Consider the following 25,734-nt stretch of genomic DNA (forward strand, 5'->3'; position numbering starts at 1 on the left):
CACATCAGAAAATGTTATGGTCCGTATTATACACTGCCATCAAAGACTTGTGCATTACTATAGGCCCCCTCTGTGCGTATTTGCATCTAAATGAATCAAAGCCCGTGTTTGACTGTACATTTATTCAGTTCAATGAGGCTGGAGGATTTAGGTTTATCGGTGTGCACGATGTCATTTATGATCGTTTGCCTAGTGCAGCAGGTTGTGCAGAGAAATCTCTTTGGTTTTTAGTCAAGTTTTTCGCTGTAAATCTGCTCAAGACAAGTGCATTCATGAAAACCACACATCCCTGTGCACCCATGACTCACACACTCATGCACAATGTGTGTGTGTTTATGTGTGTATGATAATGCACGCCTCCATGCGTGCATAAAGGTGAAAACAGATGTCAGAAAATTTACATTCATTGCAGGATATATGAAGCAGGGTGATGGATGCAGGTGGACCATAGATGGAAAAACTGCAATTACACACTTTCAGTCATTAAGCTGCCGACACTTTTCAGTACATCAAGTTTCAAAGATCAATGGCCGCGATCTGACTCAAATACTAACGAAACTCAGATCATTAAACTTTTGGAAAATGAGGACAAGTCATTGATTAAATTATTTATGGGTCTAATTAATCTCTTGAGGGAAACTTCTTCCTCTGCTGGGCATTGAGGCATGGGGGGACCATCTTTAGGGATGACATAAATCACCCCATGTCCAGGCAATTGTGTGTGACAAGGAACGAGTAAAGTACCTGAGCTCCACCTCATCACCAGGACCTCAGGCTCCAAATTAATTGAAATTTTTTAGGACCACACTTTGTCTCTCTGAGAACGCCTGAGTGATCAATAACAGGATTTAAGCACAACAGCAATGAGAATAACATGACTACCGGCATCTGGAACAAAGTGAATTCTCCTTTTTTAAATAATTTCTTATCGGACCGTAAAGCTCCAAGTGTCTGTGCGAAACTCACTGCTATTTTTACAGCAGCTGGCAGAGAGCTCAGATTAGCAAACAGAGCTGCTCAACAAGCCGCAGACAAACACTTCCCCACAAATTTGTCTCAAAATATCCTCGTTTTCTAAGATAATGATTAAGATGTCAACTTCTCTTTGTCTTTTCGCTTCTGTATCTTGAGAGACTCGTTTCCCATTTTAATTAATGCAGCAAACATCACACTAATTACACTAATGTGTTTTCTCAGGTGATCCTGCGCAGCATGAGGGCAGCATGGGAAAATGTGAGAGAGGAGCGTGAAACCAAGACTCGCTCCTGGATGAAGACACAAGATGAGACATCATGACAGCCTGCTTCCGGTCAGTCAGCCCTTCATCAGTTCCTCTTTGAAGCAGACTGATCAGTGAACTTCAGCTATGGCAGCACATATTGCGCTTCTCCTGCTTTTATTCTGCAGAGGGGGAAGGAACTGCATTTCAGTGGTTGTTGGGCTTTCAGAGGAAGAAGTAACATTAAGCAAAAGACAACAAGTTTCCGCACATCCAGTGTCCGTGGACCACTTTTTTGGGAGAATCAGAGAGGTGGAGATCCAGTTTCAGAATAAAAAGGACAATAGAAGAATCCTGCCAAATGTGGCTTTTAAACGAAATGACAGAGAACTGAATAATTTTGACTTTAAGAACATACTGAACCATCCTGAATCTGCTGCCACATCCCCGACACCTAAACACAGCGCTGAACTCACTGTGAACCAAAAGAAAAGGAGCAATTTGACTAATGGAGAGGCTGAAGGTGTAATTAACGATCACAGCCTAGTGCCGAGCTCAGAGCAGGAGTACTCTCTCCAGCCCGAGCTCCATTTGGAGACAGGTGTCGCTGACGTTCTGCCTGAGAAGACACGAGGCCATGTCTCTAAGTGGGTCACGGAGTCTGAGGACAGCCGGTCGGGGCCTCGCTCTCGCCGCCGGAGGAGCTGGCTCTGGAACCAGTTCTTTGTGATCGAGGAGTATCGAGGGCCTGAGCCCGTGCTCATTGGACGGGTAAGCTGTTGTCACATGCAGTCAGCATGCATGCGTGAATCATGTGAGTTATATCTCACAGATAGCAAAATAAATTCAGCCCATACTTGGGCCACATGCTTGTTTTCTTCTGGCCCAGTATCCACCTCCACGGCCTGAATCTGGCCCATATACAACATGATTTAAGGTGCAACTTCCACATCTTCCACTGCTTCACTTGCTCAGAGAACATTTTTTTGCATGAACATAAACTGTATTTTTCAAACAAAAATCCATTCTGTCCTAATTACATGTGACTGTTGCGACCCTGCTTCCTGTTCCCTCTGTCCACAGTAGCCAATAACACTGAGAATCCGAGTGGAGACAAAACAGCCATTTAAAAATGACCTACTCCAATTTGGCACATGCAGTGTGAGAGCGTGTCAGGTTGACTGAGCCAGTAAGCAATCCTTAGAGCATGCAGAGTAGATATGTAAAGAGCAAGACCAACACTGCGGGCAAGCATCCAAGGGTCAGGCAAACTGAGAGAAAGGGCAAATGAGCAAACTGTGCATTTATCTGCAAACACACAAATACATTTATCCAGGACAAAACGGATTTTTGTTTGCTCAAATTAAAATTTTCTTTCCTCTACAAACTCTAATTAGCCTTTTGTTTCTGTGCTCCAAATGCTCCATCATGCGCTCGGGCATGAGGCACAGGATATAACACCACATAATTGTGCAGCACTTGTCGTGTCAACATCCTTACGCCTTTACAGCCGCCACACCAGCACCCTTCGACCGCTGTCGGTGTCGCAACATGAAGGGTGTCTGAGATGATTTAATCCACGGCAGCACACCTGAACCATTCAGATCCCAGGGGTTTACTTGTAGCATTTCACAGTCAGGTGCTCCTCACTAATGCAGCTGCTGGCAGCCACAGTATACTCAGAGTGGGATTATATCAGCTGTAACACTAACAGGGAATGTTGCCAGCCACTTTGCAGCTTGCAGTATACTTTATAGTGACAGTCCAGATTGGATTCTTACCAGTGCAGTATACACCTCATAAATGTTTAATCTCCCTCTCTGGTTGTTATTGATACAGTCAGGGAGGGGTGTTAAAGCAATCAGGAGACGCACGAGACTGCTCGGTCCTCTGCGAGCACAGTCTTTATGTTGATATTCATGTAATAAAGCATCACTGCATCGCCAGTGTTTTCTCTTGGAGGCAGCTCAGTTTGGAGAGATGGAGAGATGATTGTGTCAAAGCCATTACTGGTGCGAGGTTTGAGGTGACCTATCAACAGTTCGAATCACAGGTGACTCAACCCTTGTGAGAAAAAAAAGAAAGAAAAGAGGAAGAGTTTGGCTGCCAAGGAAAGCAGCGTGAAGCAGATATAAACCCGGAGGTGAGTGTACTGCACAAGTGAGAGGAGGAGGAGGAGGGGAAAATTCAGATTACAGAGCGGGACAGAAAGTGACAAAGGAATTGGTAAAGAGAATTTCCTCTTTTTCCGGCTTTGTTTTTTACGAGGTGGATAAATTTCCTCCCCTCTGTGAGTGTTTTTCCATGCTGACTGAAGCACAGCAGGACTGAGCCAGCAATTAGGCAGGGAGGAGAGGAGGGCCTGGTAGAAAGAGAGAGGATGGAGCGCAAGGGGGGGTGGGGGGTTGTGGGGGTGAGGCAGGGGAGCGAGATAGGCACAGACTCTGACAAAGATGTCTCTGGTGGTGAAGTGTGGGATCAAAATCGAAGCTTGCTTTAAGGAAGAAAGGAGTGAGTGGGATGTGGGTGTGTAGGGATGAGTAAAAAAGCCTGAGTCCCTTATCTAGCAATTTGTAGGGTATGCTATCATGAGTTTCTATAATCCCCAACTTTATCCTCCCAGCACACACACACACAGAATGTACACTAATCTTATATATTCTCCTGGACTGGCTGTGTAGCGTGTGAGAACTGCACATGCATGAACATATGTTGTTAACATGCATTATGCTGGAATCTAAAGATACTTTGGAGTGTGCAGCTCTCTTTAATTAAATGCACTAACTAATTCTGCATGTGTAATTATGTGGGCAATTAAATTTCTCTGTTTCTCTGTTGCACAAACACATTGCACACCACAGTATTAAATGATATTATTAATAAATAATAAAATCTAATATATGCCTCGCAAAGGTCATTTGAAATGGCTCTGCTCATTTGTAAACTGTCATTGTTGCAGCTGAATTTTGAAACGGAGGCTTTAGCTTTCATGAGTATCTGAGGTCCGCAGCAGAAGTTGCGCGAAAGCCTTGTGGATTATGAACATGGGCAGATGCGCCTTAAGGGTAGAGAGATGTGAAGGCTCTTGGTCAGAAAGCTCAGTGTCATGAGGGCTGAATAATCTCTTTAGCTTTCTATTTCTGTGTGTTTGGACTTTTACCTATCTGGCTCACACTAATATCCTCTCTGCTATTAAATATCCAACCAGTATTCTGCACCAGAGAGTAAAAACAGATAGTCTGAGAAAAGGAGAGAGAGGAATGAGAAATGCGAGCAGATGGGCGTCCTGTATAACCGAGGTAACTTGATGAAAAGAGAGAGAGACGCAAGGACTGGAAAAAGAGGTGGTTTAATAGGTGCAGGGAAGTGAGACAGATGGATTTACAAGAAGGGGAAGAAAGGGACAGATGGATAGAAGAGAGAGATTTACAGATGGATACTGCCTGTGTTAGCAGGATGCATCTGCGAACATACATGTAGGACATTTACACGGCCACTGTCCACACTGATGTGGTTTTGCCCTCAACAAGCTCCCAGTGGCATTTTCGGTCCAATGAGCTGATGAGCTGAATGCGTCAGTACTCATCCTGGTCCCATATGTATCTTCCACACCTGGTGCCAGTCATTTCACATTCACTGAGCACATCCCATCTTAACACAAATCACCCATTTTACATAGTCATGTGTGCAGCACTCTCAGTAGTGTCAGTGAGCAATACCTGCATCAGCATTCTGTGATGTGGCCTGGGGGTGTTGCAGTAATTGACTGTTTGTCTGTTTTTCTTTTTCCAGCTGCACACAGATATGGACAAAGGAGACGGTCGCACTAAGTACATGTTGGAGGGGGAGGGAGTGGGCTCTGTGTTTGTTATCGACAGCAACACAGGCAACATACACGTCACCAAGTCTCTGGACCGCGAGGAGAAGGACCAGTATCGACTCATTGCCACGGCCACGGACCGTCAGACTGGCCGAGCCCTGGAGCCTTCCTCCGAGTTCATCATCAGAGTGCAGGACATCAACGACAACCCGCCCATCTTCCCTAAAGAAGCCTACGTTGCCATGGTGCCAGAGATGGCCAACATCGGTACAGCACAACAACAACAACAACAACAACAACAACAACAACAACAAAGGGATACTCCACCCAAAATCTAAAAATGTATTTATTTATTAGTGATGTCCTTCATTAAGAGCTTGAATTTATTCCATGCCTTCAAAGGAACAAGTTTCCACAGCAAAACGAGACTAACATACAAGAAAAAAGAAATCTGAAATTTCAAGAATAAAGTCATAATATTATGAGAATAAATTAAACATCACATAAAATCACAAGAAAATTCAAGAAAAAAATATCAAATATTGTGAGGATAAAGTTGTAATATTATGAGAAAAATGTCATGTTGTAATTTTGAGAATAAAATCATAATATTTCAAGAAAATAGTCTGATTAGTCTTAGTAATAATAGTCATAATATTGGGAGAATAAAGTCGCAATTTAAATAAAGTCGAAAAAGTATTTCAAGAGCATGAAGGTGCCTCTGGCAGCTGCTGTTTCTCCGTCTAACAACAGAATAAACACAGTTTCTTGCACAATATTGTCAATGTCCTGACGCTAATGATGATGTGATGCTGATATGCCAAAGATGAAATATCTCCTTATTTGTGAAACCTGTGCTAAAGTAAAACTTCCACCTTCCTCATTTTAAATACCAGATTACGCTGCCGCTCTTCTGATATTTCCCCTCTAAAACAACACATGACCTAAAATTATGACTTTATTCTTGAAATTTCAGATTTTTTTTTCCTCGCTGTGGCCCTAATACTCCATCAGACTAACGAGACTTCACTACTGAATTCTCTGTACTCATTAATTGGAGTGGAAATCTATCTGATAGTTCTTGAGATATTTTAGTCACCTCTAGATCCATGCACCTAAATAATTCATGGAAACATCTCAACCAACCCAAACAACTGTTTTTTTAATTGAATAATGCCTAATAGTAATAATAATCATTCTGTCTGTAAAATGAAAATTAAAAAACTCCCCAAAGCCCAAAGACATGTGTTCATGACACAGTAAAGTGTCACATCTTTGCTTGATGCAATTAACCAATTAAATGAAAATATTTGCAGATTAATCTTCTGTCAATCAATCAATCTGCTAATCACTGATTTCCAAACCTGCTCCTTCAGCATAATAAACTTCCCTCCTGTCCAAAACTATCTAGTATCTTGTACACGATCATATTACTGTCAAAATGTGGCTGAATACAGCGTCAGAGTTTCAGGCAGGGTAACATATTTGTGTTATAGATAAATGTTTTGAACATGCTGCTCGTACGGATAGACAGCGGAGAGTGGATAATCCCTGTAATCCCACAGATGTAAGTATTTGATATTCAAATTCAGACTTTGAGTGGAGTATTACTTTAAGATGGTTTATGAACCATCCACCAGCTTTACACTTTAACCTGCTGCCTGCTTATGTTGCCCCCTCTGTTTCACAGGCACCTCCATAATCCAAGTCACAGCCAGGGATGCTGACGATCCGACATATGGAAACAGCGCCCGGCTGGTGTATGCCATCAGTCATGGTCAGGACTATTTTTCTGTGGATCCTCAGACAGGTCAGGTCACAGCCTCACATGTACCATTCATCCCCTTAAAGCTGTTTACTATAACTGGTGATTACACTTTACACAGGAAATCCCAGTGGTGCTGTTAGATTCATATGTTGCGTCTTTTCTCCCTTCTCATATGATCCGTTCAGAGACAGAAGGAGCCACATGTTTTCCACTGTCCTGACTCTGAAATGTATGCATCTGACTCGCTTTGATGCTAATTTCAGGAGACGCTGTGTCACTGCGAAATCTGTTGCTGTTGTGATTTTTGCTCCATGTCCCGCCTCACTGCTCCCCCTGCTCCAACCAGGCGTCCTGCGGACAGCCGTACCTGATATGGACAGAGAGACTCAGGATGAATATCTGGTCGTCCTCCAGGCCAAAGACATGGGGGGGCATCTGGGCGGATTATCAGGGACCACAACCGTCACTGTGAAGCTGAGCGATGTCAACGACAACCCCCCTCACTTCAGACGGAGTAAGCACTGCTGTTATCAGATCACCACTTTAACTGATGGTCGCTTTCAATCTCTATAGATTTAGAATTTCTGTGTGTGTGTGAGTAAAGATTAAAATGATGAAATTGATAGTTGTGACAGCAGTCTGATTATTTTTTTTTGCCTCCTTTGGGTCCTAGTTGCCTTGACAGGTGCAGGATGATGAGCTCTTGGAGTAGCTAAACCACTTGTCAGCCCAGTGTCTTCCTCCTTTATTTTACGCACTCTTCTTAATCACTGTTTTCAGTGTCAGTTGCAATAGCACAACCTCTACCAAGATCACCGGCATTAACATTCATATAAACACTCGGCTTGGTCACTGAGGTTCAAATGGACTGTGGCTTGACGATGAAGAGTGAAAGATCATGTCCACTTCTTCGTATCCAAGCTTTTCCCTGTTCCATGCTATTAATATTTCATCTTAAAGCTCAGTGCTTTCTGCTTCAATAGACAGTAAAATCACTGCAGAATGTGTCTAACACTTTGAGACATATATTGCATTTTTCTATATACTACCCCTCTGTTCGCTTTGCCCCCTCTTCCCTACATCTTCTTCCTGAAAGTCTCAGTTTATTGCCGTCCATCTTAATGTTTAAAACCCCTTTTCTCTTGTTGATATAATGTTCTGCAATACAGCACTTTATAGAAGCAATTTAATATTCCAAACACCAGCAGCGTGTTATTTATTTACTGATATCTGACTATCCCCCCCACCTTACTGCAAGTCATTATTTTTCCGTTTGACAATAATGCCACAATTTAAGCAAACAGCTCATTTAACATGCTCTTTGAATGCGAGGGGTGTGATTTTCATATGCTTAGGATTTGAATAATTAACAATCAACAAGGTAGAGCCGCTCTGATTTAAAGGAACGCTTTTCTCTGAATCTGCTGCTTGTTGCTGTGCAGCATCAGAGTAGAGGTCATTTTGTTTTTCTGACAAATGACACGACCTTCCACACATCACTGGCTTCATTGTTGTGCCTGCTATGTGGCCAGACTGTAACAGTAACAGCTCACAGCTCAGTCTAATGAATGCAAGTACTGAATGGGACAAATACCTATCAAATAATTTGAAGCTGTATTTGGTGAATGTTTGTACAATTCACATTTGAGTAGTTTAAGCTAGCAAATTTTTGCTATTTTTACAAATATAATTACAGAGTTGTCGATTAATTTTCTGTCACTTGACTTGGCTAATCAATTTATTGTTTCTGCACAAAAAACAGAAAATGTCTGGCGTGCTACGCTTAGTTGATCCACGCTAGTGAGGAGTGTACAGCCAACCATGCTAGCAGCTCTGCGTTCTGACTGTATCTGAATGCACAGCGGTGCTTTTAGCTAAATGCTAACCTGCTAAAACCTGCATGCTAACATATACCCACAGTGACCATATTAACATGCTGATGTTTAGCAGATATACTGTTTGCCATGTTCATCAATTTAGTTTAGCATGTTAGCATCCTAACATTTAAGAATTAGCATTAAATGCAAAGCACTGAGGCAAATATGAATGCAGTTATTACAAATTTTATTACAAATAACAATTCTTGACCTGATTATGGAGTTAGATGAAAAAGTTTGTACAAAATTTAATCACAATTTATTCAGTATTTTGAGGCCCAGTATTTGCCATCTTGAGAGCCCTTACGCTAGCAAGACCAAAAACTGTACGGCAGCTAACGGCTGTTTTCAAGTGTCAAATTATAATTGCTTATGTTCTTCGACTTTCAGTTTCAAGAGGCAGCTGAAACTACACCCTGCCAAAAAAGAGAGAAAATGTACAGTATATGTGACCAAAATATTACAAATGAGGGCTTTAAACTTGTAAATGGGTTACCATCAATAGTAATTTAGTCATAGACTGAGGTAAGGAAAAGTCTTAAAGGATAGTTTCACATTTTTGTTTTAAAACACGCTCATGCCTATGTGCATTGAGAAGAGCACTGGTTGCTGCAAATGCTCCTCCGCTCCTTACTGAAGACCACTAAAGTGATCCCTTCCTAACACAGTTCATATATAAGAGATAGGGGGACAACAACTAAGTCCAATATGAGCAAAGATGCATTCTGAATTTCAAAGCTAAGACGAGGCGTCAGTCCTTTAAGTGAAAGATTCCCTCTTTGTGCTACTGCACTGCAGCTCTGCAGAGAATAAAATACATGGCAACAGAAAGAGGGGGTTTCATTGTACAGTGGCTCTAACTTTGGAAGAAACCTTCTTGATTCGACTAATTCAGTCTTCTGAAGCTTTAGCATCATTGCACAAACCAAGATTGGGCAATGATGTGGACTGTGGATTTTGTTGCCCATCACTTTGATTATATAGGTGATTACTTTCTCTAGTTACGCTTACAAGGCACATATGGGCATGTGAATATTGCATTAAGATATTCTTTAAACTTGGTAATGAAACTTTCCTATAATAAATAGCCACATGCATTATGTGAATAACCACTCTGTTCTGACTCACACTTGAGCGAGACACTTTCCCGCTGCACCTTGTAGTTCAAGACTAATCATCATTCAGTGCCAGTCCTCCAAACCATTATATTCATGGTTTCCCTCCCTGCAGGTGCATGGTCATTTTCTGTATCTGAGCTGGCAGCACCAGGTGTGGAGGTGGGCCGTCTCACTGCCACTGATCCTGATCTGGGAGAGAATGCACAGCTGGAGTTTACCGTCCTGGATGTTGAGGAGGCCGAAACATTCAATATAACGGGAAGAGACCGAGAGGCTGTCATTGTGCTGAACAAGGTGGGTACACGCTGAGAGTTGACGGTGTGCAAAGCAACTTTAGTTCAACAACAGTTTTCATAATTGCAGGGGATCTGGAGCTACATGTAGCTTAAATGGCCTCATCATTAGAACAAAAGAGTGCAGGAGAATTTTCTCTAGTCCGGTATTGCAAATTAATTTTATTTAGTCAGTTAAACATTTCAGTCCTCCATTCAAACACCCTCTGTTGCTGACAGGTTACAGTGGGCAATTAATGAGAAACAATGAACCAAAAAAGCAGCTGGTAAAAAAAAAAAAAATGTCTTCAACTGAGTAGAACATGTTTCAGGCAGCCAGTGTGTAAAAAGTGAAAAAATGTGTCTTTTTACTTCTGCAGGTTTTAACAGCATTGGGCATTCAAAGCTAATTATCGTGCATCGTGAAATCTTAAATTAAAAGGGTGAGGAGGGTGAGGAAAGAGAAGTAATTGCCCAAAAATGTATTATACTGATCCAGTAGTATAGTGAGATGGAGAAAAAAGAGAAAAGTGTCTTTCTGTATATTAATTATGAAGCAGGCTGCTATATGCAAGAGGAAATATACAACACATATAAATCATAAATGAAAGGCCTACTGACTGAGGCTGCTTTATTCTTCATCCAACAGCTGCTGGATTATGAGACCCGCAGTTCATACACTTTCTCTGTGGAAGTTGCCAACCCCATAGTGGATGCCCGCTACCTAAGGAAAGGTCCCTTTAAGGACCAGGCAACAGTCCGGGTCATGGTCCTTAATGCTGATGAGCCGCCGCGATTCTCCCAGGCTCAGTACCATCTGGACGTGTCTGAGAACTGCCCCCCTGTCTGCTCTGTCGGCCGGGTCTATGCTGTGGACCCAGACACAGGACAGAGCACCAACATCAGGTGGTTATTACACCGTCACACACTTGTTTAGTCACTCACCCAGTCACTCACTCACCCACTCACTCACTCACTCACAGCTCGCCTCACTATCTTTTCCTTTCCTATTTTTGCCCGTGCCCTATTTCTGTATCTCAGGTACTCCGTCGATCCCCAGTCAGACCCCGAGGCTCTGTTCCGCATCGCCTCTGACACAGGCTTTATCAGCACAGTGATGGAGTTGGACCGTGAGCAGGAGCAGTGGCATAACATTACTGTCATCGCCACACAGAGGGGTATGTCAGCCCCTCTGCCCTCGGGCCCTATGAGCGGGAGAGCTTACTAGAGTCATATTTCACCACAAGCACCGCCTGGAGTTGGAAATACAAGTGTGGCGTATAAATGATAGAAACTCAGTGATAATTTCAACATTTGTGTCGGTTCCCTTTTCTTTCAGACAATCCAAATCTTGTGTCAAGGGTTGTGGTTGCCATAGAGACACTAGACCAGAATGACAATGCGCCGGAGTTGGACAGGCAGTACACAACGTCTGTGTGTGACTCCAGTGCCCCCGGTCAGGTCCGTTCTTGTTTTTGTTTTTGCCTGATATTGAATTAAACTTCAGATTGTGTTCTTGTTTCTATCGCTCTCTCTCAGCCACTTGTGACTATTTTTGAAAGCATGTGTGATTTTTTTTTTCTAATTTTTGATTCGATTTTTTTTCCCTCCTGTGTTAAAACTATTATGACAAAGTTACCTCATGTTTACTCACTCAGCTTTACATTTTCTAATATGATGGAATAGAATGGAAAGCTAATACAATCAGTCACGGTATTAATAACATCATCACTGTCAGGGGCCTTACTCAAAATCAAAATATAATGGAACTGAAATAAACTACTCACTACTATTCATGTTAAACTAATACTTAAGCTTTCAGTCCCGGCTGATTTGGTTACCTTGGTAACAGCAAGTGCGATTTACTGTAGCAGCACATCACATCAAACACTCGTAAGCTGCTGCAATGCAGCCAAACAAACTCACATTGTCTTAACAAAGAAGTCAGTCAGAAATAATTACAACCTAATTTAACGTGGTTGTTTTTCCTGGTCAAAGGCAAGAGTGACTTGTTCTGTGGACACCTTTTTGATAAATGATGAATACATCGTGTGTTCTGTGACCCCCACCACAATTTATTTATTTATTTAGCTTTTTTTGTGAAGCCACATCAGCAGCAGTAGGAAATGTTAGGTTTGCATTAGCAGTAACTAAATACAGCTGTGATCCAGTATTAGGAGAGTGAACCATAAACAGTGAAATTAAAAACAGTAACGCTGGATTACACCAGTCATTGTTCCCCGTAAATCCACTGAGGTTGACTCCATCACCAACAGTGACAGAGGTAATTCTGAAATGAATGGTTGTCGCTGACAAAATGCCATCCGTAAATAATAATTAAAAACAGGGCATGATTTCATGAATATATTAAAGGTAGTCAAATAGAGACGTTTATCCCAACTTTATTTAAGCAACTGCTCATCACATGTTGCATATATCAACAGTTCTACCAAAGAGGGATTTTCATATGGCAGAGTCTTTCATTTCAATCCTTTTTATAGGCCCACCAAAAAAAGGTAAAAAAAAAAAAAAAAAAGAGAGAGAAGTAAAAATATATATGATTCCCCACAACCCCTGAGATTTATCTTGAGGGCCATTAAAACAGAGTTTCCTGTTCTGTGTTCTGCAGGTGGTTCAGGTCCTGCGAGCCATCGACAGGGACCAGGGAGCGCAGGACACCCCGGTCCACTTCAGCATCCCCCCAGAGTCCAGCTCTGCACTCAACCTTACTATCAGAGAAACTGGAGGTAGTTTTTCTTTTTTTCAATTCAAGACATGACACCAACCAGAACTGGTGTGTGTTTGTTGTGGTGTGACTGTGTTTGATGTGTGTGTTTTTTGCCACTTCGTCAGGAGTGACAGCCAGCCTGGTGCTCCAGTCAGCCTTGGAGCCCCTCCCTGGCTTCTCCTCATCCTTACTCACCCTCTACGTGCCAGTTGTGCTGCGTGATGGGGCCTCGGGTCTGACCAACACTGGCACGGTCACTGTGACCATTTGTCCCTGTCTGCGAGGAGGCATGCAGACAGAGGACAGGGGGAAGCAGAGGGACAGGAGATGGGAGAGACACATGGTTTGTCTGCCTGTGCCCTCCGCCTCACCGTCTCTCATATTCAGTTTGGTCACCTTACTGGCCATGCTGGCTTGTGTCACCACCCTGCTGGGTAGGTTTGGTCGGTTCTCTGAAGTCTCTGAAGTTCTAAAAATATGTTGTTTGTGGCTTCTGGAAAGACGCTGAGCAGTTGTGTCAGGTTGCTTCTGTCTACAGAGTACGCGGTCATGTGTCTCTTTTTTGCCCTTTAGTGGTGTGTGCACTCTCGCTGTCATTGCGCCATCAGAAGCGAGACTCCCACTCACCCTTCGAGGAGGATGATGTCAGGGAAAACATCATATCCTATGATGACGAGGGGGGAGGGGAAGCAGACACCGCAGCTTTTGACATTACAGCGCTGCAGAGCATGCACAGAATACAGCACATGCACAACAGAAACATGTGAGCTGTGCCCAAAAATTACAGAAAAATAAATAAAAGTTCCTTGCCATGGTGGCTTATGGGAGCTTGTGCGTGTTTGTGTGTGACTGTGTGCTTCTCTGACATTTATCCCTTGGCACAGATGGTACACACAGCAGAATCCGCCAAGGGCCAGGACGTACAGCTGGAGCCGTAACCCCTGCCCCGGCGTCGACCCTCAGCAGCGGCCAGGCTCTGCTCCGCTCTACGGACGCCTCTGCTACGGCATCCACACACTGCCTGTTCTCAGAGATTATCCAGCCGGGCCACTGGAGGCAGGTCTGCAGCTCACGCAGCTGACCCATGGGATCAGTGGAGGTCATATCAGCAATTCCCTCGTCATCCAGAACCAGAGCACCTTCGAGCCCCTGCTGCACTCTCCTGAGATGAGCCCTGCTAGTTATGAAGCAGAGCCCGAGCTGGCAAAGAGCAAAATTACCGACAAGAATGAAGGCAGTGAAGCAAACACAGCAGATATAAAAGAGAATCAGGATCAGGCCAAGGTCAGACAATAGTGGTGATGCTGACAGATACAAATACTGTATGTGGCATTTATATGGAGGCAAAGAAAGGCTGTAAGATAAACCGTCTTTTAAGCATTAAATGCCTAACTGTGAAATGGAATCACTTCATTTAAACACCACTGAATTCATAATATTGAAAGATTTTACTTTGAAAATTTATTCAGTTTAATTTAGATGTTTGACACATTTAAAGAGAGGACCCCGGGTCACGCATCTCGAAAAAATGTCAGGGATAATACAATAATATCCACTATGGTCATTGACGTAAAGACAGCATTGATGCACCATTGCTGGAGTCAGGGTATCTAGGCAACAACATACTACCATCAAATCTATACAGTAAATACAGTTTTTATCATTACAGTAAAATCATCACTTTCTTGCACCACAGAAGGATTCATTTTTCTCATTCCAGCATGATGCCAAAATGGCTGAGACATCAGATCATAAAAATAAATGTTCAATACCAGCAGATCTCGAATCACTTCCATCACAGCAGCTGTGGGCATCATTCAAAATGGAAATTAAAAAAAAAAAAATTAAAGACTCTGACACACAATTTAAGATAAAACTTAAATATCCAGTCTACCAAAGATACAAAATCGAGTCTGAATCAGAACTTTGTCCAGTCAGATTAAGTTCACATTATCCAAGAAAGTTCAGATGAGCGACTAGAAACTCCAAACATTTGAATTATGGATCCGAACTTGTCAAAAAAAAAAAAAGCATTTAAAATGGCAAAACTTAAAATGATCTAATTGAAATATTCCAGTGCAATCAATTCTGTGGTATTTAAATTTCAACAGGAAGTACAGATTTTTTTCAGCTGAACATTAAATGTATTTTGGCATTATATTTCTTCCATATATTTATCCCTGCACGTCTTTTTGAATCCTCTCCCTTCTCCTTTTGCAGACGAGCCCAACAGAAGCAGAGCCAACACCAGCCAGCGACACTGCGAATCTGACCTACTGTGACCTAAATGAGTCTTCATGCCAAAGTCACACCAGCTCCTCATCAAACCAGCAAGAGGGGCGACCAGGGTCGTCGCAGACTCAGATCAGCACGGGAGCCACCAGCTGCACAGTCGATGACATTGACACTGATTCCTCCATTCCCTCCGTTTCAGAGCGAAATTATTCAAACGGCAGTCAGATCGGTGCTGCAAACCCCCCTGTTTACCTGAGAGGAGACACATACAGCATTGTGGGCTCACTGAATCCAAACAGCAGAGGGACGTGTATGAACGGGGCTAGTGGCAGCGGGGTGTACCCAGCGGGGGTGCAGCTACTGAACATTTGCAGACTCCAGAGAAAGGATTTGACCCCACAGCCTTTGCCCTTACCTGGGGGGATGTTTGGTAACAACAGAGGCTGGCCGTTGGGGGCAGAGCCTGCAAGAACAGAAGCCGCCAACCCGCAGCCCCTCCGGATGGAAGACCTCCTGAATTTCCGTCTGGATCAGGTCACCTTTGACCTGTCGCAGCCGCCCTATGACTCACTGCAGACTTATGAGTTTGAGGGCCGTGATTCAAGGGCTGAGTCACTGAGCTCACTGGAGAGCGACGGAGAGAAGGACAATGGGAAAGTGGTGGGAGGGATGGAGGAGTTAAACCAGAAGTTTCAGCGGCTGGTGGAGATCATCCAAGAGAGGGAGAAGGAGAAGGGAGGAGAGGGGGGAGAGACACGAGCAGCTGAGGGAGGTGAGACTGCAGAGGCTACCCTCACTGAGACTCATAAACAAACAGAGGGCAAAGAAAAAGAAGAGAAGAGATGGGATTTCTAGACTGCAAAAAAAAGAAAGAAGTAAGGGGAACTCTCATGACAGCGATGGGTTTTAAACACAGCAGGGGTAGCAAAATACACAGCCCCTGTCAGGAATCCTTTTGCCCCACAACCTCTGCCAGGAAAAATCCCTGAGGCTGACAGTATAGTGAAGATTTGTGGTGGAATCAGTGCACAGCATATAGTCTTCACCTCCACTATCTTTAGAAAATGCTTATGGAATCTGTCCCTTTTCACACTCTTGTAACTCATATTAATAATGCACTTGGGCTTTCAAAGCTAAAGTTATGAAAAATTAACTTTTTTTTAAATATTGATTCTGAGCCCTGAAAGCTGCATTGTTAGAAAATAGGCCTCATTAAATATTGACTGGAATTGTGATATTTAATATTGATAGTTTAATAGGGGCACACTCACTAGGAGTCCTTGGAATTTGAATGCAACATTTGCATCTGAATTGAAGAGTTGTAACTACACTGACACGTGTTCACAGAGCCTCTCCAATGAATCGAACTGTATACATTTATATTCTGTAGCGAGAGAGCAACTCCAGCAAGTAGTCACCATTACAGTAGCAGGATCTGCTCACTATGCAATTTGCACAAAGCTAGAAATGATTAGATTGTCACTGTTGAAGACTTGTGTACTGTGGTGAAAGTACAGTGAGTAATGTCCATATGTAGATATGTATCAACCTCAAATTTAGTGGTTATTGATCAAGAGTGGAAATTTTATTAATTTATTTACATAATTTTTTTTTTTGTGGAGGTGGATATTTACTGGAATCTACGCACAGGAAGTCAAGTTCTGAATTTCCAGTCATTAAACTGTTGCAGACATAACCTTGCAACGTACAGTGTGAGCTTATGTTCCTCATAATTTCATCCACACAAAATTATTTATAATTCACCATTGTGTTTGCTCGTCTGGAATTATCTCCAAAGGTTTATTTATCGCTCACCTTTTGAAGAGACAAAATTAGGCAATAGCCATTATGCGATGCGGTACACACGGGCATTGTTCTTGTGACGAGCCCAGAACACAGAGGCAACAGCAAGACAGTCGTTTACTTTAAGACCATCATTTGACAATGACTCATTTCTACAGCTGTTTGAAAACTCATTTATTTTTCAGAAGGTGTCAGGAGGAGTTATTAAGACAGTGACGTTATTTTTCAATTATATGATAAAATGTGTTTGACTTTCTGCAATTACTCCCGCTTTCTATTTTCCTCTATATAATATTAATATATAAAACATTGTGATGCTTACAAAATAATTAAATAGAAAATCTTTGATTCCATGACAAGAAAAATGAGGTGTAAAAAAGACTGGAGTCCTCAGGCGAGATGCAGTGCAGAGGAGAAGGATATTAAATGAAGAGCCGGATGATTAGTAGTCATCAACACACAACATATTGTCAGGATACGGTGGATATTCTCCAGCATGATGCTAACTGCTGCAGAAATGTTGTACAAATGTTACAGATAACACATCCTTACCAAGAGATCAGGAGCAGATTTAATTTAACAATGAACTAAATATAGACTGTGAAATGTGAAGGACTCTCTGAGTTATCTACTTCAAAAACAGTCAGACAGAAATATAAATAAAAAAGATTTTAAAAAACAGTAAATTAAAATACTTTTGAAATTCAAATGTTCATACACACACTTTAAAGAGAGCCAAGCAGAGGACTGAGAAATAGGGGACAACAGAGTCTGACCAGGAAAGTTTGTAACTACGGCAACTGGCAGTACAATGGTGCCCTCTAAAGGTAAATATATGGACTGCATCTGTGCTGCCGTAAAAGCGGTAAATTTATTGTATGATTACTGTAACAGCAGCTGGAATAGAATAGCTATTATGATAATATATTGTGTTATTTATTAGTATATTTAAAGAAACAATCAGGAAATGGAAGTTCAGTGAAGTCAAAAGATTGTTCCCATAAATCTGATTCATTGGGATTTTCGAGAGCCATTATTTGTAAAGTTGATGGTCATAGGAAACTGTCACAGTTTATGGTTGATGTCCACGTATACATTTCTGTATGGAGCTTTAGAGGAGAACTGAGGGGATCTTATGAAAATTATGAGGGGAGGATAGAGATAGGATAAGGGGGAGGATGATGTATTTTTGGCTGGACCAGAAAAGCAGGGCTGGTCCTAAACAGGAATATCACTGACCGACTGATTAAGTTACACCAGTGGTCGGGTGTTGGAGTTCCCCCATTTGCTGTTGCTCTTTCAAAATGAACAGTTTTGTCAGTCTCATCAACAAAGGGCAATTACAGGCAGTGTAGATCTACAGGCCTATTAGACCTCTTTAGTGACTTTTTCTTAAAAAAACACACAAAAAAACAAACAAATCAAGCTAATTTTTGGACAAAGGTTAGCTGCCACCCATAGAAGAGGATCACCAGATTTATTTTGGTAGTGACTGCTTGTTAACATGTAGCTTTACTGGGCTATGTTTCCATCACTGTTTAAATTATTTCCGTTGTCTGACAACAGAAACAGAAAAACATGTCAATGAGAACAGCTTTATAGTGAATTCATCTGAATTAAAATATTATATATGTGAGCACAGAACAAAGAGATTAAGAGCTGAAACCAGCTGACACAAGGTAGAAGGTAAATAGGCCATGATGACATCATGAATATGCTAATTACTGTATAACAGCGTTAGTTACTTTCCACTGAAAGTAGTTGTTTACAGCACTTTCACAACAGTTTTCAACTACGTCCTCACATGACCTAGTCTTGTTTCAACTTGCTGAAGGGAGGATATTTTTGTTGGGGACTTTTTCTCATCCTAAGGTTGGATTTTAAAAATTCCATCCTTTCTCACCTCAAAAATGTTTACACAGTCCCTAATTAGACATTCCTGTGGCAACTAGTTTCTTACTGCATTAGTGGTTCAGAACCCCCATAAGGGTTTGAAAAATATATCTGTAATGTCACAAAATAGGAAAGCATGAAAAAATATAGCCCAGCCACACAGAGGATATGACTTTTTTGACTTTTTTTCCTGTGGACTTCTGGATAACTGTTCAGTATCTAAGAATTGTTCCCATAAAATACTTTTTGGTTGAGTTGGTCTCAACCAGGACACATAGGCCTGGGCACAAACCAACAGGATTGTAACTGATGGACTAGTGCACACCTGGGAAAGCACAGACACAGAGTAGTTTTTTTTTTTTTTTTTTTATTAAAATGGGCTGTTTCCCTTGTGTGCACATATACAAGTGAATAATTGTAGTATCTGTGGGAAAGTGACAGTTCATTGCAGGAAATAAGAATAAGGTAATGAACCTATTCCTTCACCCAAACCGGCCTGATGGAGGCAGTAAAGTCACAGTTTCCCGACTTAGTCATAAAACTTTGTACCATTACTGAGCAGCGGTGAGACATCAAGTGAACAGCTTGGCACACCATTTTATGCAATTTACCCATAAGTCACCACAAAATCAGGCTTTCATCTGGACCATTGAAAGGCACCATGTTTTCTAAGTGAGTTCAGTGGCCTAGAATTGGGAAAGTCTGAAGTTTTATCTTTTAGCACAGTGTGCTAGAGAGAGTTTTCATTTTCAAACCACAGTGCATGTCAGGGACTCTGTTTGGAAGAATACAGTGATTACACAAGTCTCTGTGTTAAAGTACAAAGGACACTGCACTGTCATGATAATACATTGCGTCTTGTAATATTTTTGCCAACCATCATGATAATGAGCTGGAACACTGCTTCAAATACTGCAGCTAAGCCTCTCACTGCCTTTCTTTGGTTTCTGGTTTTTTTTGGTGGGGGTGGGAGGTCACTGTCACATTGTAGTGAGGACAAAGAAAGAGGATGACGGCAAACAAATATGCAGCAAACGGATCTAAAGACCATCGTAAATATATCAGTCAATGAGTCAAAATAGTGATAAAGTACATCTGGATATACATACTGTATATTGTGTATCATAAAATATCAAGATTACATTTTTTGCCATAAATCCTACTCCTACACCGACACACACACACACACACACACACACACACACACACACATGATTGGCCATATTGAGCTAGCAATGAGCATTTGTCTTAAATTCTTAAATGGGACCAGTTTAATTATTTGTTTCCTTTTCATTCTGAGAGTAAAGATATGGTACAGTATATGGTGCTACATGATTAGTATACAATGGTTAGTTTCTCTTCAAAGAGCAGATCACAGACAGGCTACTGCAAAATATTCACAAACATGCCCCGTCATACAGAGATGTTTGACTTATCATCCATCAACACAGGAAATGTTTACATTCATTTGGAAAAGAAAAACACTGGCATTGTTTCTTTTCATGACAGTATAGAAATATTAAGCAAAAGACCTCTGCAGAACAAAACCAAAAAAAAAAAAATCATGAAAATGCAAAAATCAATTACATGAGAGACTTCATCTATAATCACAAACTACAACTTCAAAATGATCAAACTGTGCAACAATAGCAGCCGGAGAAGCTCAATAACTTTTTTTTTAATTACATGGAAGAGTTTTTATGGAAGCATTCTACATCTTTGTGAGGCGATCATCATCTGAGAATGACATGTTGTAAACACCCTCACTAGCACTGCCATTTTCCACCGTTTTCACCCGTGTCTCTTCTCCGATGTCCTCGTCGTCTGTCTTCTCATCCTTTCTGCTGGAATGAGAAGCCAGAAATACATACACATATCAACACATCAATAGTCAGATTTGAAAGATGTAGTGAAAATAATGCATCTAAAGTCATGAGCCCTACCGCTTCCTTTGGACCACAGAGGACACAAGCAGAAAAACGATGCCAGCACCCACAACACCCATGACCACCCCAAACACAATGAGCCATGGAGGGGTGTCCGGCTTGACTGGTGCTGCCAGGGTGGGAGGGATGCCAATAAACTCCAGGGTTTTATCAGTCAGCAGGAAAGCACTATTGATCCGATTCCTGGACTTTCTAATGAGCATATGAAAAGTTGAGATTTAAAATGGACATAAACATTCAGCAAGAAACCACACTTATGATTAACATACAGGAGGCTCTGTATTTAAGAGATTTCCTGTCATGTTAGCATTTTGGGTTTCACTCAGTATATAATTGTTGTTAAATAATGTATAAGCAAAATATCACATTGACAATCACACATTAGCAAAATGATAAATCCTTCTTCATAAAGACGAAAAGTTAAATTCATAGAAACAATGCACTCTTGCTTAGTTCAGTGTAGTTTTGCTGCTAAAGTCTAACTTTGCTTGGTATTATATTAGTAACATAACAATTTGTTAAATCCACAACCAGCAGCCCTTGGTTTAACTGTGCTACTCCAGTGTATTCAGGAGTTTTGCTGCTACATGCTACTCGGTCTGTGTGAGCTGTAATTTACGGTGGTTTGCTAATGTTGCTTCAGATGGATGTTTCTGTGTAACTGACTGAGCTGGTTGAACCCTCTCTAATTGTGCTAATGTTACTCTTTGTTTTGATATTTGCCATGTGAAGACAAGTCACCTCATTCCTCAGCTGGACTGAATCACTGCCAGATGAAGGAATTACATTTGTGTAACTGAGAGATTGTTTGCTGTTTATTTAGAAACCAGTAGTCACAATAGTCACAATCTTGTCATTGCTATTTCTGTGATCCATGTGCTTAAAATAAAACTGTGTAGGCCTGATCAAAAAATGGTTACACTCACAGAGTAAAACATTTACAGCTAAAATACTCACGTATTCAGACAAAATTCCTATTAGCCTGCTCCAAGCAGAAAAATATTAAATCCAAACTCAACATAAGATACACAAAGCATTAGATGAGCTGAATATGACCTCTGGAGACTGTCCGGTAAAAAATGAGCCCATAGGTCGTTTGTGCAGCAGGTTATTATGACCCTTAGTTTGGTTGTTAGGTGGTGAAGTCCGTGTCAGGAGGACGTTGGGGCAGAGACAGCTGAGAAAGTAGGCCAGAGATGTAGATGTAGGGGAGGATGGATGGGTCAACAAAACACAGGAATATGTCACAGGAGAGTGGTGTTGGATTCCCATGTGAAGAAGCAGCATATGTTGTTTCTATTATCTTTGACCATTCGACAAAGTTGTTATTATTGTAACCATGACAACAAGGATCGTCTGATGTTGAGGAAGTACTTGTTTGAATCCAGGTCATCTTTTCCCAGACCTAACCAAGTTGTCGTGGTGCCTAAACATAACCAAGCCATGACCGGTATTATAGTAACTATGGCAACGGAGGTAAGTATGCCGCTCTCTGGCCGCTCTTGTCCACTTGTTTATTATTGTAACTATGACAACCAGGGTCCAGTACACCCACAGCATGGATGTATCAGCTGTAGGGGCACCATTTCAGGAGACACTCCTATGGGTCGTATCCATGGATGTATGGTTGTGTCCGGCCTATACGGTTGTTCAGGTTGAAGGACTGTATTGTGACTGTATTGTGATATCGTGTGATTACCTGACAGCTTCCTCCACCTTTTCCTTGTCAACAAGCAGTGAAGAGTTCGCCGGTAACGTCACCACAAACCAGAAGGACACTCTGGGAGTCTCATCGCACACAACGATGTTTGATACTCTGGTGAAGTTCCACAAGGCAATAAAGATCATAAAGTCTCCGCACATGTTCATAAACCATGAGTCACTGATTTCATCGTGGTAAAAACAGATTATATTATAATTTTATAGGTTGATAAACACATGAAGGTTTTCTTACTCAAAGTCCTGCCCGCTGATCTGATTCCTCATGGCAAAAGCCAGAGTTGCTCGGAAGAGGAACATTTCATTTTTATTCCAGACGTACTGCAACAAGTATGTACTGTTTTTAGTGAACACCTTTAAGGTTACCAGATAACCAGATGGACCTTGTCCTCATACTAAAAAATCACACACTTTAAGTAAATTCTGGGCAACATTAAGTATATGTTTACATTTTAAATGGGTAATATATTGACACAGCATTTAATCCGGTAAGCCTTCAAATATATACGTACAGCTTGGTCTCCCAGAGCAGTTTTGATGCTGAGTCGAACTTTGTATCCGTCTGACGCATCTATAAAGATAAGACATTTAAATGTCCTCTGCATCCTTTGAATTTTGTCCTAGGTTGTTTTTGCTAATGAAGCTGGCTTGTGTGCACAATAAGAGATAAACTGGGATAATTTAACATCACTTAATTTAAGCTTCACCAGTAGTTTCCTTATAGTGTTTTAAAAAGTTTGTCATATTGTATGTATTTTAGGCTATTCTCCAATGAAAGTCAGGTAAACATCTGAATTATGTGTTTAATCTGTCTTTGTTCCAGTTAAGAGGTTAGAAGCTGCATTCCACGCTGACTGGAGAGGAAACAAGGAAATACAACTAGACTGATGGTTTTACAATAGCAGTGGCTGTATTTGTTGATAGTATTTTGAAATAACTACAATGTGAGATAAAATGGAAAGGCACAACATTTTACCAAAAGTTTAAAATATGAGAAAAAATATGAACGTTTTCATCACTCACCTGGTGCACACAGCTGTTCTGACAAAGCAGACAACGAACAAAGCAGGAAAATGATCTTTTCCAACATTTCCCCAGGAAACAAGAGGCAAAATAACTGAATGCTGCAAGTGAAACTCCCAGTGTTAAGTGATTTGAGGAGATCAGAGGAGAGGAACTTCACTGGATAAGGTCTGGGTTTAATGGTTAAGCCAGACACACCTGAACTAACCTGTCTTAAAAAAAAAATGGCTGTTAGAGGGTCAGCTCGCCCTCACCTCATAACATGGAGACTGTAAAGTGGGTGCTGCTGCAGCGAAAGTGCGATTGTTTGTTCAAGCTTCCAAGGAGCCAGATAGGTTTGCTAATGTGAAAGGAGGCAGACCTGACGGAGAAAAATACAACGGCTCAGTCTGCGTCTGTTTACTCAGCACAGTACAGTCTGTGACCGAGCCGTTCAGTGTGCCAGGCACCTTTATTCAGCAGCGTGTGGCATGAAAACAGAGACACACAGATTGTATCAAATGAAACTGACTGGAAAGCAGAGGAGTATCTGACCATATCTGCTCAGTACAATATAAATGCATTCCTTGAAGGGCCAAAGCCTCATTTGGCATGGTGGTTGCCTCTAGTAAGCTCACTTTAAAACTTTTCCCAGGCCTCACCTGCAGACACTCACCGAACAACAGTGAAAAAAAAACCTTCAACAGACAACAGGAAGATGAGACAAATTTAAGGTTAATCATCCATTCTGCCCTGACAATGATGCTCGCAATTTGGTTAATAGTTCAACAGCAAGTAATGAGGGATGCCTGACGCAGCCATTAATGAGAAACTAGGTTGACACAAGGCACTCGAGGCAAAGTCTGTTGCCAAGTTTGCTTTTTCAGTCTCCCTCTCATGATAGCAGAATGTATCTGTCATTTAAAACCCACACCATGGTTCAGCACATTAAACTGTGCACTTGGCTACAATAAACGATCTTTTGCTCCCATAAAATGTCATAAGTATTTTCCTATAAAACAGACAACACCCATGGTGAAACTACATGAAAACATCATTTAAACCACCCCCTATCCAGAGTCTTGCTTTATCACTCTTTATATGATCATTTGCAGTAAGTTTCCTTCTATCCAGATTACAAGTGTATTTCTTTAGGAGAACATAACAGGAAAAGAGTTATGGGGGCATTCATAATGTGAGGAGGAGAAAAACAGAGATAAAACACAGTAACTTTAGACTTCTACTTATTTTCACAATTTTGGCAGGATTTTTAAAATTTCTTCAATCAATACTGTTGCCTGTAGCTTGTCCCTGGCTCAGCCTCTGCAAAACACTGGTTTACATTAATTGTTTTTGGTGTAACATGACAGACTGCAGGTATTTCTAGTGAACAGATGATGGCAGTAGAGGTCCTGTGAGTGCACAACGTCTATTTTCCAGTTTATTGTTCAGCAGTTTATGGCAGTACAATATAACCATTCACCCCAGCACAGCAGAGACAAAACAAAACAGCTTTAAACTGATCAAAATGTGAAGAACAAAATTAAGCAACATAGCAAGACATGTGTCCGAAACAAATACAATTATAATCAAAAACAATAACAACATGATATAAAAGGTTGAAGTCTGATAAGGAATTAAAACAATTCTTATGATTCCATGCACTTCACAGATTTAGGTTTATTTCCGACTCTGGAAAGAGCTGTCTGGGAAAATAACCCTGATGACATCATCAGGGTGATGATATCATCTTGGTTAATATAGTACAATACAAATTTTTAATTGGTATGACAAAGTGTTGCCAAAAAATTAAATATGTGTGCATTTACCTAGCATGTAAGGTCTGATTAAGAACCTATCAAGTTGCATGATGGGAAATGTAGGACCCTGTGTTTTTGGAGTTCTAAAAGACTAAAAGACTAAAAGTCTGAATATCTCTGTCGTTACTGCTTCAATTTTACAATTTTATGTATTTCTTGGAAGGTTTGTTAATTGAAATTCAATCCAGCTGATAATTGTTCGATTAGTTGATTAGTATTTGGTTTGTATTATTAATTTTGGATTATGTATTGTTGCTGGGCAGAAACCATGGTTTCGGACGGACAGTAAAACTTAAAAATCTACAATCTTTGTCAACATTTCTTTAACTTGAGAACGTCAGGCGGTCAGCTAAGTTTCCTGAACCTAAGAAAAGAAATCTTATTAATAAGAACAGTTGTACACTGAAACTTTTTTCTTCCTATAAAACTCTAAATTCTAAGTTCTAATAATTTAAAAGAAGTTATGTACATGAGAGAACCAGAAGGAGAACAATTGATGGAGCATGCTACTGCC

The 25,734-nt window shown here is 41.2% G+C and overlaps 2 protein-coding genes across 3 annotated transcripts in view; one reads left to right on the forward strand and one right to left on the reverse strand.

Annotated features, from left to right (window-relative positions):
• LOC139626629 (cadherin-11-like) overlaps nucleotides 1-19,345 on the forward strand; it is a 22,148-nt gene extending 2,803 nt beyond the window's left edge. Inside the window, exons 2-14 of the mRNA XM_071487038.1 lie at nucleotides 1,198-1,990; nucleotides 5,012-5,306; nucleotides 6,730-6,849; nucleotides 7,154-7,321; nucleotides 9,915-10,096; nucleotides 10,724-10,980; nucleotides 11,116-11,252; nucleotides 11,414-11,535; nucleotides 12,704-12,821; nucleotides 12,928-13,236; nucleotides 13,376-13,565; nucleotides 13,687-14,086; nucleotides 15,023-19,345. Of these exons, the coding sequence (XP_071343139.1) occupies nucleotides 1,367-1,990; nucleotides 5,012-5,306; nucleotides 6,730-6,849; nucleotides 7,154-7,321; nucleotides 9,915-10,096; nucleotides 10,724-10,980; nucleotides 11,116-11,252; nucleotides 11,414-11,535; nucleotides 12,704-12,821; nucleotides 12,928-13,236; nucleotides 13,376-13,565; nucleotides 13,687-14,086; nucleotides 15,023-15,892 (3,792 nt within the window). The 5' untranslated portion in view covers nucleotides 1,198-1,366 and the 3' untranslated portion in view covers nucleotides 15,893-19,345. The remainder of the gene's footprint in view (nucleotides 1-1,197; nucleotides 1,991-5,011; nucleotides 5,307-6,729; nucleotides 6,850-7,153; nucleotides 7,322-9,914; nucleotides 10,097-10,723; nucleotides 10,981-11,115; nucleotides 11,253-11,413; nucleotides 11,536-12,703; nucleotides 12,822-12,927; nucleotides 13,237-13,375; nucleotides 13,566-13,686; nucleotides 14,087-15,022) is intronic.
• Nucleotides 19,346-19,975: 630 nt separating this feature from the next.
• On the reverse strand, nucleotides 19,976-24,311 carry cltrn (collectrin, amino acid transport regulator). 2 transcript variants are annotated; one of them, XM_071487043.1, is made up of 6 exons: nucleotides 23,422-24,311; nucleotides 22,911-22,969; nucleotides 22,634-22,719; nucleotides 22,379-22,495; nucleotides 20,677-20,871; nucleotides 19,976-20,577 (listed from the first exon to the last, which is right to left on the reverse strand). In XM_071487043.1, exons 1-6 carry the CDS (start codon nucleotides 23,486-23,488, stop codon nucleotides 20,445-20,447), a joined length of 657 nt encoding a protein of 218 aa, XP_071343144.1. In that variant the 5' UTR covers nucleotides 23,489-24,311; the 3' UTR covers nucleotides 19,976-20,444. The 2 variants fall into 2 exon arrangements, with proteins under 2 accessions (XP_071343144.1, XP_071343145.1); XM_071487044.1 differs by having other exon boundaries at nucleotides 19,976-20,574; nucleotides 23,422-23,870.
• Nucleotides 24,312-25,734: the final 1,423 nt, after the last annotated feature.

Source organism: Trachinotus anak, unplaced genomic scaffold, assembly GCF_046630095.1.
Source record: "Trachinotus anak isolate AG129_WGS33_773 ecotype Australia unplaced genomic scaffold, CSIRO_AGI_Tana_v1 ptg000010l, whole genome shotgun sequence".
NCBI classification, from domain to species: domain Eukaryota; kingdom Metazoa; phylum Chordata; class Actinopteri; order Carangiformes; family Carangidae; genus Trachinotus; species Trachinotus anak.